Here is a 19,744-nt window from a genome sequence, read left to right as displayed (position 1 = left end):
GCTCCTGCCACCATTATTTCACATTTGCTTTTCTCCTCTTCCACTCTATTTCTTTTCTTCTCACTATATTCTGGGGCCAAGAATGTTTCTAGCTTACTTTATTTAATATGATACCTTCTAGTTCTATGCATGTTGCTGTCAGTGCATCATTCCTTACACTGTAATATTCCACCGTAGTTATGTACCACATCTTTATGGTTTTCTCATCTGCTATTGGCCATCTAGGTTAATTCTAACTCTCAATATTGTACTGAGTGCTAGGATAAATAGTGGTGTTCATATGTCTTTTTGAATGGATGCCCAAGGAATATATACCCAAAAGTGGAATTCCTGGATTATATGGCAGCTCAATTCTGATTTTACTGAGAATCCTCCATAATATATTCCATAAAGGTGAAACCGGACAATATTCCTGCCAGAAGTGGATGAGAGTTCCCTTTTCACCACATCCCTGCCAAAACGGTTTGTTCCCAGTGTTTTTTTTTATATGTACCATTATCACTGTGTAAGACGTTATCTCATTGTTATCTTGATTTGGATTTCCCTCATAAGAGATGACTTTTTATTTTAATGTGTCATCTGTTGGTCTTCCTCAGAGAGGTGTATGTTTATTTCTTCTTCCCATTTTTTGACTTGGGGATTTTATCTTTATGAGCACTTTGTATATCCTACTTTTAAGTTTGAAGAAGAGTTAAAACTAAACTCATTGATACTGACTTCGATAGATATTTCTTGCTATGCTAATTTACAGTCAACTTTGTTTCATGGTACACTTCTATTTACTCTGAATTCTAAATATAGTAAACTTGATTTCTGTTTTACTTTCTCATTGAGAGAAAAAAATCATAATGGTATTCTCTAGCAATATATTTCCATGCATAAATGAGTACTACTTTTAGTAAGTTAACAAATGATGAATAAACTATTAATTAAAAAGCTTTGTAAGAACTACTATTTTGAGAGATTTATTTCTATGTAATAAAGATATATTTTATTGAGCAAACCTTAATTATATCCTGTAGAAATACACTTGCTGGAAACCTTGAACTTTTCTTTATTAAACTCAATTATTTTTTTCAGCTTAGTTTTTGTTTCCTCTCTCCTCTCTTCTGTGCCTCTTCTTTAAAAAATATACATATATATAATTTGTATATATGTATATTTAAAAATGTTTTATTCAGGCACCATGATTTATAATTGGGGTTTGAATATAAAATGTTCCCACCTGTATTCTCACTGCTTTGTGACTCCAAACCCCCACTAATGATCCTAGGTTTCTCAACACCCTCCTTGACAGATATATTTTTAATTTTTGTAGTTTGGGTCTCATGCTTTCAGTACCTCTCCTTTTACTCCCTTCCTTGGTACCTTTTCCCCATTATTGTATATTGTTTCTTTATGTGTTGCAATTTTGGGTTTCTGCTGGTGTCCCCTAAGAAAGATGCTGAATCAGTAAATGTTAGCAAAGCATTGACAAAGTGTAGGTACATCATTGCATTCTCACTTACTGCAAACTGCCTTCCATTCAGTACATAAAATTCAACACAGAGCTAATTCTTCTTGTTTGTTTCTAAGTAATGCCCAGAGGCTACTAAGAACCAATCTTAGAGAGTTCAGGGGACAATATGAGTTGCCAGAGAACAAATTTGAGTCAGGTATGTGCAAGGCAAACACCCTACCCACTCTAGCCCTTAGAGTCTATTCTTAGATTTTTAGAAGTTGAGAAAAAAAGATTAGTGAAAAGATTATAACTTAATATTTAAATTTAAACATTCCAGAATCAATAATTTTAGAATAAAGAAATAACCTGATAATAAAAAATATATGCATACTATGTTCTTCATAGATTTCTTTCTCATTTTTTTCTCCTAGTCCAAAAGTCACTCCAGCGTTGGCGTGAAATCAAGCACCAAGCAAAAGGTATGTTCTCCCTTTCCCCTGTCTCACACCATATCAGCAGATTTCTTTAGAAAATTGTTATTTGGTGAGTGTAAGAGGAGAAGCACAAATTTGAAAAATGGGGGCCAGGGTCAGTCTTGGGGGCACTGGTGGAGATAAAAAAAATGACAGAACTAAATATCTAAGCCAAAGGCATCAACAATGGAACCAGGAGACCTTTAACAATCTAAACTTAAAATGGACCTATTAGACTGGCAGGCTTGGATGCAAGGGGAGGTAGTTGGGATGCACCTGGCGAACATTGTTGGAGGGATTGACACTGATTGGCCCTGTTCCATTGTATTTCTGAAACCCAACTATGAAGGGCTTTGTAAATCACAGTAATTTTAATAAAATTAAAATTTAAAAATGCTAATTGAGATAAATAAAAATAGTTATTTGCTAGGCTGCTTTTATTTATTTAATTATTTGCTGAAGAGAATACTTGTTTTGAATAATATATGCAAAAATAAGGTACATGTGAATTTAAATTTAATTTGCTTCCAGAGTAGGCATTTTAGCATAGCTTTGGTTTTGTGTGTATTTTCTGTTTTCTCAGGACCCCAGCCTTTGGCATGGTCTGGATTGTCATATATATTCCTTGCAGTAGGGACTAAACACAGGACTTGAAGTTTGTCTTAAATCAAACATGTTGATGTCTTAAACCATCTTTCAGGCTCTTTCTTACTGGAACTCTAATAGCCAGACTGTCAGAATCATCTCAGTGCAGCAGTAGTTTGAACAACTAAAAATGTGATTTTTCTTTTCTCTTTTTTTTATCATATCTTTATTTAAACACTCATGATTACAACCATGATTATAGTTGGGTTTCAGTCACAAAAAGAATACCCCCATTCACCAGTGCAACATTCACATTACCGGTGCCCCACCTCTGCTTGTATTGAGACAGGCTTTCTACTTCCCTCACTCATTGACATTGTTATGATAGTTCTCAGTGTAGATATTTCTCTAATTACACTCACCACTCTTTGTGGTGAGCTTCATATATCATGAGCCAGTCCTTACAGCCCTCATCTCTAGAAATTATTTCAATAATGTCTTTTATTTTTCTTTTTTTTTTTTTTTTTTTTTTGGTTTTTGGGCCACACCCGTTTGACGCTCAGGGGTTACTCCTGGCTATGTGCTCAGAAATCGCCCCTGGCTTGGGGGGACCATATGGGACGCCGGGGGATCGAACCGCGGTCCTTCCTTGGCTAGCGCTTGCAAGGCAGACACCTTACCTCCAGCGCCACCTACCCGGCCCCTGTCTTTTATTTTTCTTAAAACCCATAGATGAGTGAGACTATTCTGTGTATCTCTCTCTCTTCCTCTGACTTATTTCACTCAGCATAATACATTCCATTTGCATCCATATATAGGAAAATTTCATGACTTCATCTATCTTGATGGCTGCATAATATTTCATTGTGTATGTGTACCACAGTTTCTTTAGCCATTCATCTGTTGAAGGGCATCTTGGTTGTTTTCAGAGTCTAGCTACTGTTAACAGCACTGCAGTGAATATAGGTGTGAGAAAAGCATTATTGTATTGCGTTTTTGTGTTCCTGGGGTATATCCCTAAGAGTGATATAGCTCGATCATATGAAAGCTCAATTTCTAGTTTTCTGGGGAATCTCCATATTGTTTTCCATAAGGGCTTGACTAGATGTCATTCATACCAGCAGTGAATGGGAGTTCCTTTCTCCCCATATCCTTGCCATCAATGATTGTTCTTGTTCTTTGTGATGTGTGCCAGTCTCTGTGGCATGAGATGGTACCTCATTGTTTTGATTTGTATCTCCCTGATGATTAGTGATGTGGAACATTTTTTCATGTGCCTTTTGTCATTTGTATTTCTTCTTTGAGGAAGTGTCTGTTCATTTCCCCATTTCGGATAGGGTTAGATAATTTTTTCTTGTTAAGTTCTGTCAGTACCTTGTATTTTTTTCTTTTTTAGTATGTGTGCTTACAAATTAGTTTCTTAATAAAATCTTAATTTAAGCACTATAATTACAAGCATGTTTAGTCATAAACAGAATACCCTCCTTAACTTTTCACCCCCTTTCTGTGGGTTTTCTCCCATTCTCCCATTCTGTGGGTGTCTCCTAGGCTCTAATTCCTTTGTATCCTAGGCTCTATTTCCTTTGAGGTGCAGAAGCTTCTCAACTTAATATAGTCCCATCTGTTTATCTCTGCTTTCATTTGTTTGGAGAGTGCTTCTTTCCTCCTTGAAAATGCCTTTAGTCTCAATGTTATAGAGTATTTTACCTACATATTGTTCTATATACCTTATTGTTTCAGGCCTGATATCAGGGTCTTTAATCCATTTGGATTTACCTTTATGCATGGTGTTAGAAGGGGTCTTAGTTTGCTATTTTGCAAGTGGCTAACCAGTTTTGCCAACATCACTTGTTGAAGAGGCTTTCTTTGCTTATTTTGAATTTCTTACCCCTTCCTTAACAAAGATTAGTTGCGTGTGTGTCTGGGGAACATTCTCTGAATACTCAAGTCTATTCCACTGATCTGAGAATCTGTCTTTATTCCAAAACCATGCTGTTTTGATAACTGTTGCTTTGTAATACAGTTTAAAACTTGGGGAGGAATACCTCCCATATTCCTTTTTCCAAAGATTGCTTTAACTATTCGAGGGTGTTTATTGTTACAAATGAATTTCAGGAGTGTTTGATCCATTTTTTTAAAGAATGTCATGGGTATCTTTAGGGGAATTGCATTAAATTTTTACAATGCATTGGAGAGTACTGACATTTTAATGATATTAATCCTGCCAATTCATGAGCAGTGTATGTGTCTCCATTTCCGTGTGTCCTCTTTTATTTCTTGAAGCAGGGTTTTGTAGTTTTCTTTATATAGGTCCTTCACTTTTTTAGTTAAGTTGACTCCAAGATATTTGAGTTTGTGTGGCACTAATGTGAATGAGATTGTTTTTTTATGTCCATTTCTTCCCTATCATTGTTGATGTATAAGAAGGACATTGACTTTTGCTTGTTAATTTTGTAGCCTGCCACTTTGCTATATAAATCTATTTTTTTAGAAGCTTTTTGGCAGATCTTTAGGGTTTTCTAAATATAGTATTATGTCATCTGCAAACAGTGAAAACATGACATCTTCCTTTCTATCTGGATGCCCTTGATATCTTTTTCTTGCCTAACAGCATGGCAAAACTTTCAGTACTATGTTGAATAGGAATGGTGAGAGAGGGCAGTCTTGTCTTGTACCAGATTTTAGGGGAAAGGCTTTTAGTTTATCTCCATTGATAATAATATTTGCCATTGGGTTGTGGTAGATGGCTTTGACTATATTGAGAAAAGTTCCTCCAATTCCCATTTTGATATGAGTTTTTGTCAAGAATGGGTGTTGAACCTTATTGAATGTTTTCTCTGAATCTATTGATATGATCATATGATTTTTGTTTTTATTTTTTTTGATGTGATATATTATGTTGATCAGGGATAATTTCCTGTAATTTTCTTTTTTGGCAGCATTTTATTTTATTTATGTATTATTTTTTGGTATTTATTTTTATTTTTTGATATTTGTTTATTTATTTTGAATATTAGCCCTATCTGAGTATATTGTGTTAATAGCTTCTCCTATTCTGTGGGTGACATTTGTATCTTAGGCATTATTTCCTTTGAGGTGCACCTCAGCACTTATGGTGGAATAGGTATTTCACTCATAGCTATTGACTCATCTTCAAAGTCCTTATCTTCAGGATTTTGTATGATACTAAGTATTCCATTAATTTTGGTAATTAATTTAGAATATTAAATTAAGAATCCCTTTAACTTGAGCAATATCAAAGAGTTAGACTGCTAAGTCAATTTTGTGTTGTGTACGTGTATCAGTGTTTGTTTGCTTGTTGGGGTTATACTTGGTGCAGAGGACTTACTACTGTTCAAAGATCACTCTTGGTAGAGTTAGGGGATCATAACCATAGGGGATGTTAGGGATTAAATCCAGCCTGGCTGTGTGCAAGGTAAATGCCCAACCTGCTGTACTATTTCTGGCTCTAGGTCAGGTTTTATTTTCATTTTATTTTTCCCTACAAATGACTCAAAATCTTCGCTCCTCTAGTGTCTGCCCCAATTTATGTCTTTTTCCAGGTGTCTTTTTTGGTTTCGGCCTAGTATTTTCTATATCAATCCTCTTGCTGAAGTTCCCAAGATGATTGTACCTATCACCCACTTTTCAGAAGATAAGAATGTTACTGAGTTGCCCATCCCCTGAAAAATCTACCTTCTTTAAATGAACCCACGTGCTAATCACCCCTCAATTGCACCCTGGCTTATTCCAACAAGCCTGGATTGACTCAGAGCCCCACATGAAGACATATCACCCACTTTAGGAAGTATTACTCTGACATTCCTAAATTGTTTTGTGCCTCATTTGGTCAACTGCATGAAAAGAGCACACATTCCATACAAGGAGAGTATAAACAAGTATTTCATCTTGCCTCTAGGTTGAGGCATGTTAAAAATTAAAAGCCACTGATGAAATTTTAGCATCCATAGATAAAACCTCTTTCCTCCTGTAGTCCCTTCTGGCTTCAGAGAGTCATTTGGGTCTTTTTTATTGCTGTGAGTATCTGAACACAGATCCTGCATAGGAACATTGAAAAGCACTGCTTTTTTTTTTAAAGCACCTTAACGCTGGTATTCTCTCCATGTTTAATATACTTTTAAAAAATCTTTATTTAAACACTTTATTTAATAAGTTATTCATAATTTAATTATTTTAAGCATTCATTGTTCCAATACCAATCCCACCACCAGTGTGATCTTCTCTCACCATTGTCCCCAGTTTCTCACCCATTCCATAAGCCTGTACCCCACCTTGGCAGGCACAAAACTATTTACGCATTAAATGCTCTTCAAAATATAGGTTGATTTGGGAACATTTAATTTAGATAAAGTTGGAAGTCAAGATAGATAATATGAATTATTTTAGTTCAAGAAACAGGCTTGAGGAAAAGCATTGCTTTCTGATGGGAGTTATTACCCTCAAAGTTGCTAACTGTAGAAGGAAAGAAAATCACATGCCCTAAAGTTGTATTCATGTTATCTTTCATCCCTATCAACTTTTTTGGGGTATGCAAAAGAGGCCCTTTGACTTGAGTTAAGTTAGTGTTTCAATAGGACAATTGCTGTGTAAGAAGAATCAGTATATCTATATTTAATAAGAGGTGAGGACTAGATGAGACTTCTCATCTAGGAAATATCACCAAAGATTTGGATTCTTAAACACTGCTATTTCCCTTTCTAATTGAAGAGAATTCTGAAAATTTGATGGGATTATTGAAGAAATTCAATTGAAGGAAAATGAAAGGAATTACCAATTGAAGGGAATTCTGAAAAATTAATACACTTTAACTCACAAAAGTTGGTCCAGGCAGCCTTGCGTTAGACTGTTTTTTTTTTTTTTTGGTTTTGTTTTGTTTTGTTTAGTTTTTTGTTTGTTTTTGGTCACACCTGGCAGCACGCAGGGGTTACTCCTGGAACTACACTCAGAAATAGCTCCTGGCAGGCTCAGGGGACCATATGGGATTCCAGGATTCGAACCACTATTCTTCTGCATTCAAGTCAAACACCCTACCTCCATGCTATCTCTCCAGCCCATATTAGACTGTTCTTAAATCAAAACTTAGATTCTATTTTTTTGTAAGTGGTTTATAGTTAACTTTAGTTAACTTTAGGTTAACTGAATCAATTCGATTTACATAAATTAAGATCTTCCATACTTCACGCTATAAATAGAATTTTAGAAGGCATAAAATGCATCACTTTTCCATTATAATAATGATGATTCTCTGGCAAGATTAAAAATTAAAAGATCCATCATGTTTTATTTTGCCAGGTTAAGAACTCTTTTCAAAAAGCTGAGTCATGGGGCTGGAACAATAGCACAGCAGTAGGGCATTTGCCTTGCATGCAGCTGACCCAGGATGGACCTTGGTTTGATCCTAGGCTCCCTTGTGGTCCCCGAGCTAGGAGCGATTTCTAAACGCATAGCCAGGAATAACCCCTGGGTATCACTGGGTATAGCCTGAAAACAAAAACAAAAAGCCTAGTGAATATTTAATTTATTATTATTATTATTATTATTATTATTATTATTATTATTATTATTATTATTATTTGCTGCAGACGTCTTGAGTCCCTAAGCAAAACCTTAGTGGGGTCAGAAAAACCTTCACAAAAGAAAGCAGGTACACAAGGAGGATGAATATGAAATATGAAATAAATGAGACCACACAAAATGCATTGTATGGGGACCCACGTCTATGAGACGGGAGATAATTTTATTTTTCAGCTGAGGACATTTTAAGCACAACTCTGGTATGCAAGGTAATTTCAGGGAAAACAAAGGGCAGAGGATCATTAGGAGGGACAACACAATGGTACTGGACCCTAGAATCTTCATATCAAATAACTACCTGATGTAGGTGAGAAAGAGCCCTGCTAGAGGTAAGGTGAAAGATGAGGTGGAGGTGTTTTTGGGTAAGCAAAAAACAGGTTTTTAAAGAAACAGAAGGAGAGAAACAGGTTTTGGAAGAAATGTATTTGCAGTGGCCGGAAAATAGATTTTCGGGAGGACAGAAATAATTGCTTACTATCATGGAGCTAGACCCAGAAAAACAAGCTGCTGGCACCAGGTTATACTCAATCTAAGAGTTACAAATAAACTAGCCAGAGGGGAGCTTTTGGCGGGCTTTCTTTGGTACTGAAATTTCTTTGTGACTACAGGATAGCTAAGGTTGAATTTCTGTAGTAGAAAAGGAGACAAAAATCAAATAAAAGGAAAAGAAAAACTGTAATGTCACAGCCATATCAGAAATATAGCCAGTAATCCACGCAAGGGTCAATGATTGACTTCTCCAATGGGCCTTCTGGCAGATATTTCTTGGGAGGAAAATTAGGCCCTGCACCAGGAAAGCCAAAAGCCATGTCTGGTGCCTGCTTCCCTAATAAATAGAGACATGCATGCTGCATGCCTCTAAAATTACTATTTTTGTGTGTATTAGTTAGAAAGTTAACTTAAGTTTAAGATTTCTTAGTAACATGTTCTATAAATCTTATATTTCTTAATAGGATATTGTTTGACAGCATAACAGATTTGGATTTTATTTAAAACTAATTGGGCCAGAGTGATAGCACAGCAGGTAAAACATTTCCCTTGTATGTGCATAATCCAGATTCAAACCCAGCTCCATATATGGGTCTCAAGCCCTGCTCAAAGCTATCTCTGAGCTTAGAGCCAGAAGTAAGCACTGAGCACCCCCAGGTGTGGTCCAGATCCCTCTCCTCACAAAAGATTAAGTTTTCTTTAAAGTAAAATATAGGTCAAGAGTTTAAAACACAAACAAACTAGCTTCTTCCATTGTAATGACAATCCTCCAAGTCAAGATATTATTTCAAGCAGATCTTTTTAAAAAAATATTAATAAACCCATTAAAGAAAAACTGATATTGAGATGAAATAAGAGGGAGGCCAAGCTAGCAGCTCAAAGGAAAACCTGAACATTAAAATGCAATAGGTAGCATTCTGGGATGCCACTGTTGATTTGGGCTGAGATGAATGAGGTAGGCAGAAAATTTAGAAGGGTGCCAAAAATCTTAATAATGTATGTACTTTTAAAAATATTTAATTTTTATTATATTCACTGTAATCTACAAAGCTGCCAGTGTTACAACTCCATCCATATCCACCACCAGTGTCAGCATCCCTCCATCCAAGGTTCCTTCCTTGGGAACTCAAAGTTTCAAAACCTTTTTCCTTAGCAAACTCTTTTGATGTTTGTTCATTTAGTTTACTTATAGTTTCTATATATCCTACCAATCCTAGTGTTGGCTCTTACAGTGACCATGATTCTTTAAAGCACTACTCTTTGTTTTTACTTATTTTTTTGAGCCACAGCTGGCTGTGCTCACACTTTCATCTAGCTCTGATTCAAGTTGTCCTGTCAGTGCGTGGGGGAATCATATAAAAATATGAAAAATAGAACCTGGGTCAGCTGCATGCAATGCAAGCATACTATCCACTGTACCATTTCTCTGCCCCCCAACACTTTAGACACAAAATAAATGCAGAAAACTCATAAAAATAAATTGATGACCAATAATAAGAAATTTTGTGGTAACAAGTGATTACTCCAGGTATAATATTAAGCAGTTAATTACTATGCCAGTTATAATATTAAACAGTTTTCATACTTAAAAACAAAAACAAAAACAAATAAGCAAAATGTCACTTGCCTTGCATGTAACCAGCCCATTTGTTCCTGCACCATGTATGCAGGAAAGATACCAGGAGAGATCCTTGATCAAACCAGGAGTTAACCCTGATCATCACTGGATGTGGCCCCCAGACAGTCAAACCCAGAACAACAACAACAAAAACCAAAAGAGATTGGGATGAGACCTTGGTACCACAAACAGATGCTTACATAAGTGTTGGGCATGGAATTGGCACACAGTATGTCTGAAACTTTGCTGTTAGTAGCATTGTAAACCATGGTAACTAAATAAAAATTGGCAACAAAAACCAAAACTTAAGAGGTGGTGTTCCTCAGGTGAAAGTTCTATTGTTTCCAATTATCCTACCTTCCTTCCCTTTCCTTCCTTCCTTTCTTCCCTCCTTCCTTCCCTCCTTCCTTCCTTCCCTTTTCTTCTTTCCTTTCTTCCCTCCTTCCTTCCTTCCCTTTCCTTCCTTCCTTCTTCCTTTCTTCCCTCCTTCCTTCCTTTCTTCCTTCCTTCCTTCCTTCCTTTCTTCCTTCCTTCCTTCCCTTCCTCCTTCCTTCTTTTCTTCCTTATACCCTTCCTTCCCTTTCCTTCCTTCCTTCCCTCCTTCTTTCCTTCCCTTTCCTTCTTTCCTTCCTTCCTTCCCTTTCCTTCTTTCCTTCCTTCCTTCCCTTTCCTTCCTTCCTTTCTTCCTTCCCTTTCCTTCCTTCCTTCCTTCTTTCCTTCCCTTTCCTTCTTTCCTTCCTTCCTTCTTTCCTTCCCTTTCCTTCTTTCCTTCCTTCATTCTTTCCTTCCCTTTCCTCCCCTTCCTTCCTTCCTTCCTTCCTTCCTTCCTTCCTTCCTTCCTTCCTTCCTTCCTTCCTTCCTTCCTTCCTTCCTCCTTCCTTCCTTCCTTCCTTCCTTCCTTCCTTCCTTCCTTCCTTCCTTCCTTCCTTCCTTCCTTCCTTCCTTCCTTCCTTCCTTCCTTCCTTCCTTCCTTCCTTCCTTCCTTCCTTCCTTCCTTCCTTCCTTTGTTTTTGGGCCACACTTGGTGATGCTCAGGGGTTACTCCTGGCTATGCTCTCAGAAATCGCTCCTGGCTTTGGGGACCATACAAAATGCCAGGGGATCAAACCATAGTCTGTCCTAGGCTAGTGCGGAAAAGGCAGAGATGCCTTACCGCTAGCTCCACAACTCCAGCCCCATTCTTCTATTTTAATGCAGAGAAAACTGATGCTTCAGGATATTGAGTCACTTGTTTAACATGAGGTACTGACAGATCTAGGGTCCAGGCAGCCTTAACCCCAGAGCCTGCTTGTATCCTGCTATATTTGCAGATGTACTGCCCAGTGCTGATTGGAGGGTACAACCTGTGCTCTGTTCACCAGGTACTATGGATGCTGATGTGGCTCCACACTCCTGTGTTCTTGTAGAATCACCATTTAGCTCAGGACCTCAGACAGGCACAACTAGACTGTCTCAAAGGAGATGAATTATTGTAATTAATTGATACTTACTATGTTTTTTTAAGCTACATGATTTTTATCCAACCTATATAAGAAGAGAGAGAGATGCAAAGTTAGAGAGGAGAAAGAATCAAAAAATACACCAAGAAACACAGGACCTAAAACACTTTCCAAATAGCCAATGTTGGTAGAAATGTGAGCAGGACAAAAGATTTTTCCCCATTTCTGAAGGGGACTTATGTAATTCAGCTCTAGGTTCTCAGTAGAATGATGTTCCCAGCCTCAGGATTATGACTGAGTTACTAATTTTCCAGCTTTTTCTGTGTGTGCTTGCATGTCCTTCCTGAACTTTCATTATGTGAATTCCTTCATAATTTGAGTTTTTACTGTAATTTGAAAGAGTTAACTGTATTCTTATCCCATCTTATAGTCTTTCTTCCTTTCTGATTGTCCTGTCCTCTGTCCTTATAGTCTTTCCCCCACTTTTCTGTTTTCCCTAGTCATCATTTAACTTTGCTGTTGTAGTTTTCATCCACAGAACTATATTTTTGGTATTTGATAATTTGGGAAGCTATAAAGAGTTCCTTTGTCTGTGATCCTTCTGCTTACTTTCCAAGTTTAATTATCCTTAAGTTTCTACAAAATTGCAGGCTAGAAGCAGAGGACTGAACAGAGCTGACCAATAAAAGAAATGGTGAGAAATAAGAAAGACATTCTGTTAAATTAACAGAATATGGTAAGCACCTGCTTATGCTATTGGATGATTTCCTGTAGAATATTAACCTTCAACTTTAGACTCACTGTTACTGCTATAAAAATAGTAATTAACCTTTTAATTTAATAGTTCTCTATTCTATTAGGTCTTACAACTTTTATCCATAAATATTTAACACACATAATTAGTCCTTTACCATTTGAAGGTAAAATACAACCTGTTTTTACATATATAAAAGTTTCCCTAACAGTAAGAAGAAGAAATAAAAGGATAGTAAATATATTAAATAAAAATGAAAATTCTATACCAGAGATGTAGAAGGCCATCAGATATTTCACTTCTTTTTCAAAGCATTGAGAGTGAAGCTGTAATAATGAAGTTGCTACTGATGTTTTTTGTTAGCCACTAAATATCCATACATAATATTATAGTCAATGACAATTTCTCAGGTGGTAAGCATGGTCAGCAGACAAGTTACTATGCCAGGTGGCCATTATCCCAATTTCAACAAACTTAATGTGTTATCTTGCACATCATAAGGTACTTTGTAGACAGGATTAAATTAGGGATCATAGGATATATTTTATTAGATTATTTCTGTGGATACAAATTTAATCTATATAAAATTTATTAATCCCCTTGGAAAAATTATTTGTAAAAACTGAAACAAATTACAGCAGGTTGGGTTCACGACTTGCATCTGGTCAACTTAGGTTTGAACTCCAGCAACAAGTATGGTTTCCCAAGCCTGCCAGATGTGATCCCTGAGCCCTCAGTGCAAAACAAGAACTAAGCCCTGAGTACCATTGAGTGTGGCTAAGAACCCCAGCCCCCAAAATGTGAAAGAAGTACTTTATGATTGTTTTCTGTAAAATGGAATTTGATTCTAGATTCAAGCAATTATATAAAATGTTTTACTGTGTTATCACATCTTCTGTTTTCTCACTCTTCTACAATCTATGCTTTCAGAAAATTTCAGTTAAAATATTGGGAGGGATGGATTGGATCACACTCAGCAGTGCTAAAAGGTCACTCATAGAAGAACACATGTTCTGGGGTGCAAGGGATCAAACCCAGGTGGACTTTATGCAAACCTCTACCTGCTGCAAGCAGCTTCTGTCTTGCAGCACCAGTGGGATTTCAGTGAATCCACTTCAGGGAGAGTGGGTTGCCCAGGTCGGCGTATGGGAAAATATTGAAAAAAATGATGCCCAAACACAGAGTATGTGAGGTCAACACATCTTCTAGCAGGAGTGCGGACAAGTTTAATCTTTAGGCAAGGGGATTTATAAGGGTAAAACCATCCATAGGTATAGAGAAGAAGAAGAATTACAATCACAAAGCAAAGTACAACAGTAACAATACCTAAGCTATGGGTGTGACTGTAAAAATTTTAAGTTACAAAGGAGGTTACAATTTAAGGCAGCTCTTTGCAAACTTACTTCAAATGCAAAATCAGGATTAGGAGGAAGTAGGAAATATCTAGGAACTTGATCTCCACTGGGCTGGACTCTATTGTTTTAGAGGTCAAGTAAAGAAAAGAGCCAATAGCCCAGGGGTCTGCTCTCGGGCTTTGCCCTTGATTACCAGAAACTGCAGCTGTAAGAACATATTTGAAAAAGAGAAAAAACATTGTCTTAAATTATAGGTTCTAAATATGATCCAGAAAAAGGGGTTCTCTTAGTAATCTTTGGTGCTAGTATTTCTGAGCCAAATTATTTGATAGAGGCCACAATTTTGCCTGAAATTTACAAAGGAGACATAGCCAAATACTGCCCGAAAATGTAATGCCAAGCATCTCTTCGGAAATTCCTCAACCATCCACACAGGGGAAAAAGGCGTCCACAGCAGGCCTTTTGAGGAATCCCGTGGGGGTTATTTTAGTTCTCCCCACCAGGAAAATCTGAGGATACATCTGGTGGGCTGAGCTCCCCTAAAATTTTATGTATGCCATGGCATCTACCACTGTACTATTGCACCAACTCCATAATTTTCAGTTTTTCATTTATATTTCATATTGAGCATAGCTTTGTCTTGTTTAAGGTTTTCTTCCCCTGTGGCTCACCTTCTTTTTACAGAATAACTCTTCAAGATGTTTTCTGCAAATACAGATTTCTTGTTGTGGCTGCCAGCTATTAAATGTTTATTCTTTTTTTTTTTTTTTTTTTTTTGGTTTTTGGGCCACACCCGTTTGATGCTCAGGGGCTACTCCTGGCTATGTGCTCAGAAGTTGCTCCTGGCTTGGGGGACCATATGGGACACCGGGGGATCGAACCATGGTCCGTCCAAGGCTAGCGCAGGCAAGGCAGGCACCTTACCTTTAGCGCCACCGCCCGGCCCCTAAATGTTTATTCTTAAAATGTGTTCTTCCTTTCACCTAAAATGGCCTTCAAACTGTTTTCTAAATTTGACTAATACATGATGATTCTTCAAAACATGAATTTTCCAAGATTTTCTTTGAAATGTACTCTCATGGGTAGATTTTATATTTAAGAATTTAAAGCACATTGCAAAACCCAAACGTTTCATAAGTTTGGAGATGTATTTTTTCTTTTTGAAAAAAATATTTTGGACACCATGGTTTATAAAACTGTTAATATAAGGTTTCATGCATTAAAGCATTCCAGCACCTCAATCTCCACTTCCTTCCACTATTGTCCCAGTACCACTTCTCTCCCCAAATCCCTCTCAAAGTTAATCTTGGAGAAGTTAGAAGACCCTTCTAACTTATGAATGGGTTGCAATGAACATAAGAATGCAAATGTCATTTCTGAATAGAGATTTTGGTTTCTTGAAGTAGATGCCAAAAATTTTGGGTCATGTAACATCTCAATTATCAGTTCTTTGAAAAGTGTTCATATTGTTTTCCAGAAAGGCTGAATCAGTCAAAATTCTTTTTAGCAATGAATCAGGGTTCCTTTTTCACCATTCACCCTAACACTTTTTTGTTTGTTTGTTTTTTGTAATGTATGCCAAGCTCATTGGTGAAATGTCTCTTTGTTCTTGGGATTTGCAGTTTCCTAATAATAAGTGATGAAAATAATTTTTTATATACCTTTTATTGTTTGTATGTCTTCTTTAAGGATGTTCCTGTTCATTTCTTCTTCCAATGTATAATGTTTTATTCTCTTTCCCCATAATGTTTTGGCAATGCTTTTTATATCTTGGGTACTATTTGTCATATAAGTAATGAGCAAATGTTTTCTCCCAGTATGTGCGACATCTTTTTAGTCTGGTCATTGATTTTTTCACAATATAAAAGGTTCTTAATTTGATGTAGTCTCATTTTGTTTATCTTTGTTTCCATTTGCTTGGCCAATGGCTTTGAATCATTGATGATACCTCTAGATTCAATGTTGTAAAGGGTTTTTACTTATTTTTCTCTCAATATAATTTATGGATTCAGGTCCAATATAGAGGTCTTTAATTAACTTTGATTTGACTTTTTGCATGATGATAGAAAGGGGTCTGAATTAATTTTATTGCATATTGCTAACAATTTTTCCCAGTAGCTTATGTTGGAGAGGTTTTCCTTTAACCTCTTCATACTTTTTATATATTGTCAAAGAGCAACTGTCCATATAACTGGAGTTCTGTCTTTAAACTCTCAATTATATTCCATTGGATTAAGAGTATATTCTTCAGACTCCAGTACACTGTTGTTTTGATCATTATAGCTTTACAATATAGTTTTAGTTGTGGAAAGATAAGCTTTTCGTCTTCTTTTTACCTATTATTTCCTGGTTATCTTGGGGTTTTGATGTTTATATGGAAGTATAAGTTTTAACAGTGAACTATATATTTTTTAAAAGGTCATTGGTAATTTTATGAAATATTTTTACAAAGACCCAAAACATAATACAAAAAAGTTGTTCTCATTGTCTAGCATGGACATCTTAATAAAGCTTCCTGTTTAAATCATTTGTGCATAGAAGCAAACAATATGCTAAGAGTATTTTATTAATAAGATTATAGCATTCCATATAAAATTTTGGAAGGAAATTTATACCTTCCAAAAACTTGCAGCACATTTTCTAGTCATATTTTAGCTTTTGATTATATTATCTTAAAAATCTACAAAAAAGAGAAAAATAATGGTTCAAAGATCATTGCATTTATCACATCAAAGAGTTCTTATTTAGTTTTCACAATAGACTTTTCTCTTCTAAATTTATGTTTTTTGCTTCAAATATTTTATGCTTGATTAATTTTTCTTATTTTAATGAGCATTACTACAAACATTAATTATAATAACCAGTATTTAAACTATGGGTTTTCATTCCAGAATGTAGACAGTTCTGAAATTCAGCAACCTCATTAGCTAAAATATCCTATGGGAGACAGAAGCCAAATATTTTTATTTTGAAAAAGAACTTATAGGATAAATGGCTAAATAAGAGCAAGCTAAGTTCCCCTCAGGTACTCAAGACAGGCTTTCTACTTCCCTCATTCATTCACATTGTTATGATAGTTTTCAGTGTAGTTATTTCTCTAACTGCACTCATCATTCTTTGTGGTGAGCTTCATGTCGTGAGCTCGACCTTCCAGCCCTCATCTCTTTTGTCTCTGAGAGTTATTGCAAACATGTCTTTTATTTTTCTTAAAATCCATAAATAAGTGAAACTATTCTGCTTCTATCTCTATCCCTCTGACTTATTTCACTCAGCATAATAGATTCCATGTACATCCATATATAGAAAAATTTCATGACCTCATCTTTCCTGATGGCTGCATAATATTCCATTATGTATATGTACCACTGTTTCTTTAGCCATTCATCTGTTGAAGGGCATCTTGATTGTTTTCAGAGTCTGGATATTGTAAATAGTGCAGCAATTAATATAGGTGTGAGGAAGGGATTTTTGTATTGTATTTTGTGTTCTTAGGATATATCCCTAGGAGTGTTATAGCTGGATCTTATGGGAACTCAATTTCCAGTTTTTGGAGGAATCTCCATATCGCTTTCCATAAAGATTGGACTAGATGGCATTCCCACCAGCAGTGGATAAGAGTTCCTTTCTCTCCACATCCCCACCAGCACTGCTTTTTCTCATTCTTTGTGATGTGTGCCAATCTCTGTGGCGTGAGGTGGTAACTCATAGTTGTTTTGATTTGCATCATCCTGATAATTAGTGATGGGCTCTTCTTAGTTATTACCTTTCTCATGGTGGAAGAAAGAAGTCTAAGCCCCAGTTCCTCTTAGGTGCCTATCTGCTGCCTCTCTCCTGGGGCTGTCATTGCCCCGCCTTTATTAAAATAATTTCTTTATTTAAGCACTGGGGTTACAGAAATGTTCATAGTTGGGTTTCAGTCATCTAATGTACACCATCCTTCACCAGTGTTAATTTTCTGCCACTAGTATTCACCATTTCCCTCATCTCCACACTCTGCCTGTCTTAAAGACAGTCATTCTACTTCTCTCACTATCATTGTCATAGTAGTCGTCAGTGCAGTTAGTGCTCAAACTGAGCTCACTGCTCTTTGTGGTAAGCTTCATATCATGGTCCTTCTGGCCCTCATCCTTATTGTCTCTGAATATTATGATGCCACTATCTGGCTGCAGGACATTATTACTGAATTCCTTCCATTACGTGACCATGTGATTGGAACAGACCAACTCGAACCCTAGAGCCCTTGTTATGTTAAGTGGTTTCTGATTCTATTTCCAGACCTTGATTAACATATGCATCAATTCTTATAGATGATTGCCAACAGTATGATCTAGTTGGAGATTTTTATTTACTTAAATTTACTTAGTTTTACTAAGATACTTTTATTTACAAAGTTATTCGTAGTTTTTTTGTTTGTTTGTTTGTTTGTTTGTTTGGTTTTGGTTTTGGTGACGCTCAGGCATTATTCCTGGCTATGAGCTCAGAAATCATTCTTGGCTTGGGGGATCATATGAGACGCCAAAGGTTCGAGCACCATAAAATTGACAGTTCCAAGTATTTGCTTATTATATCTACCTATATTTTATAATTTATTGTAACAAGGGGCCAAGAGATAGTACATTATTAGGTCAATTACCTTGCATGCAGCAGGCCCAGGTTTGGTTCCTGGCACTGCATATGCTTCCAAGTACCACCAGGAGTGATTCCTGAATGCAGAGCAAATGAACAGCCTAAGTAAGTCTGTGTATTGCCCCAAACAAAATGGAATCTATATGTTGACAGAAATGATGACTGTCAATTGTCAGAAATTTTAGGCTCATATAGGAGATAGTCCATAACAAGTGTGCACATTTCCTCTAAATTTTAGCAGTGGAGAATGGAATAATATGTGTTTATAATTATATTCTCACCTAAAGACATTCCCAGATTTCAGTTACATTTAAACACCTATAGTTATGAGTGCATAATAAACATATCCAAAAGAAAGATACCTACAAAGAACTTTGTATTTTGGTAATGTATGGATCAGGAGAAAGGTTTTATAGTTTATAACCAAATTGTCCAAGCAAAACAAGTTTAGTAAAGATGTGTATCTTAATTCTGTTTATGAAAAGGGACTATATTTCTCCAGTGTATTTTAGAAATATGTATGTGATAAAAGGAAAGGACAAGGGTTAACTGTGTGATGATTTTGTCCAAATTTTTTATGTGAATTATATTTTTATTTGTTGTATGAATTCATGAACATTGTTTTTAAGTCAAATGATGCTAAAAGCCTTATGGGAAAAAAGAATTATCCTTCCTATCATTCAGTGCTTTCTTCAGATTCATTTAAATATTTTTATGATGGTAGAATTTTTCATCTCATATCTTATCTGTACATCTTTTGTATCCTTTAGTGTAGTTCTTTCACCATTTCTGATTTATTGATTTTGACAAATGATTTAATATTCTTTTATATAAAGAATTTTTATTATATAACTATTACTGAGCCTACCACTATAGGCTATTATTGCATTTGCTTTATGTTATAGCATTTAATTTTTTTTGGAATTTTCTGCCTAGTTTATCTTTGTGTGCTTTTTTTTCCTACATGGGTGGGGTTGGGCCTTATCCTTTAGAGCTCAGGGCTTTCTCCTGGCTTTGTGCTGAGAGGTTACTCCTGGTGGTGCTGGGGATTCAATATGAAATGTCAGAGATTCTAATAGTGTTGGCTAAATGCAAGACAATCATCTTAACCCCATAATTCACTGTTCTTATTTACTTCATTGTCTTCAAGTCTCTATCCCACTCTTCTGACACTCTCCAACAAACAATTTTGTGAGGACATATTCCAGAGACCATAAACATTGTTCTACACTCGATTAACTTCAAAACTGTCTTCTTTTACTGAATTGACTTTGCTTCTTGAACTTGTATCAAAGAGTCATGTCATTTTCTTTGTCTATTTATCTCTTTTTTTAATCAGCTTCTTAAAAAGCCATGGGAAATAAATTTT

The 19,744-nt window shown here is 36.1% G+C and overlaps 1 protein-coding gene across 1 annotated transcript in view; it reads left to right on the top strand.

Moving 5' to 3' along the window:
• Window positions 1-19,744, top strand: part of RASGEF1B (RasGEF domain family member 1B) — a 672,276-nt gene that overhangs the window by 146,981 nt on the left and 505,551 nt on the right. The window contains exon 2 of the mRNA XM_049790253.1: window positions 1,873-1,920. Within this exon, the coding sequence (XP_049646210.1) occupies window positions 1,873-1,920 (48 nt within the window). The remainder of the gene's footprint in view (window positions 1-1,872; window positions 1,921-19,744) is intronic.

This window comes from Suncus etruscus, chromosome 16 (assembly GCF_024139225.1).
Source record: "Suncus etruscus isolate mSunEtr1 chromosome 16, mSunEtr1.pri.cur, whole genome shotgun sequence".
Lineage (NCBI taxonomy): Eukaryota > Metazoa > Chordata > Mammalia > Eulipotyphla > Soricidae > Suncus > Suncus etruscus.
This window is presented reverse-complemented; position numbering and strand designations above follow the sequence as displayed.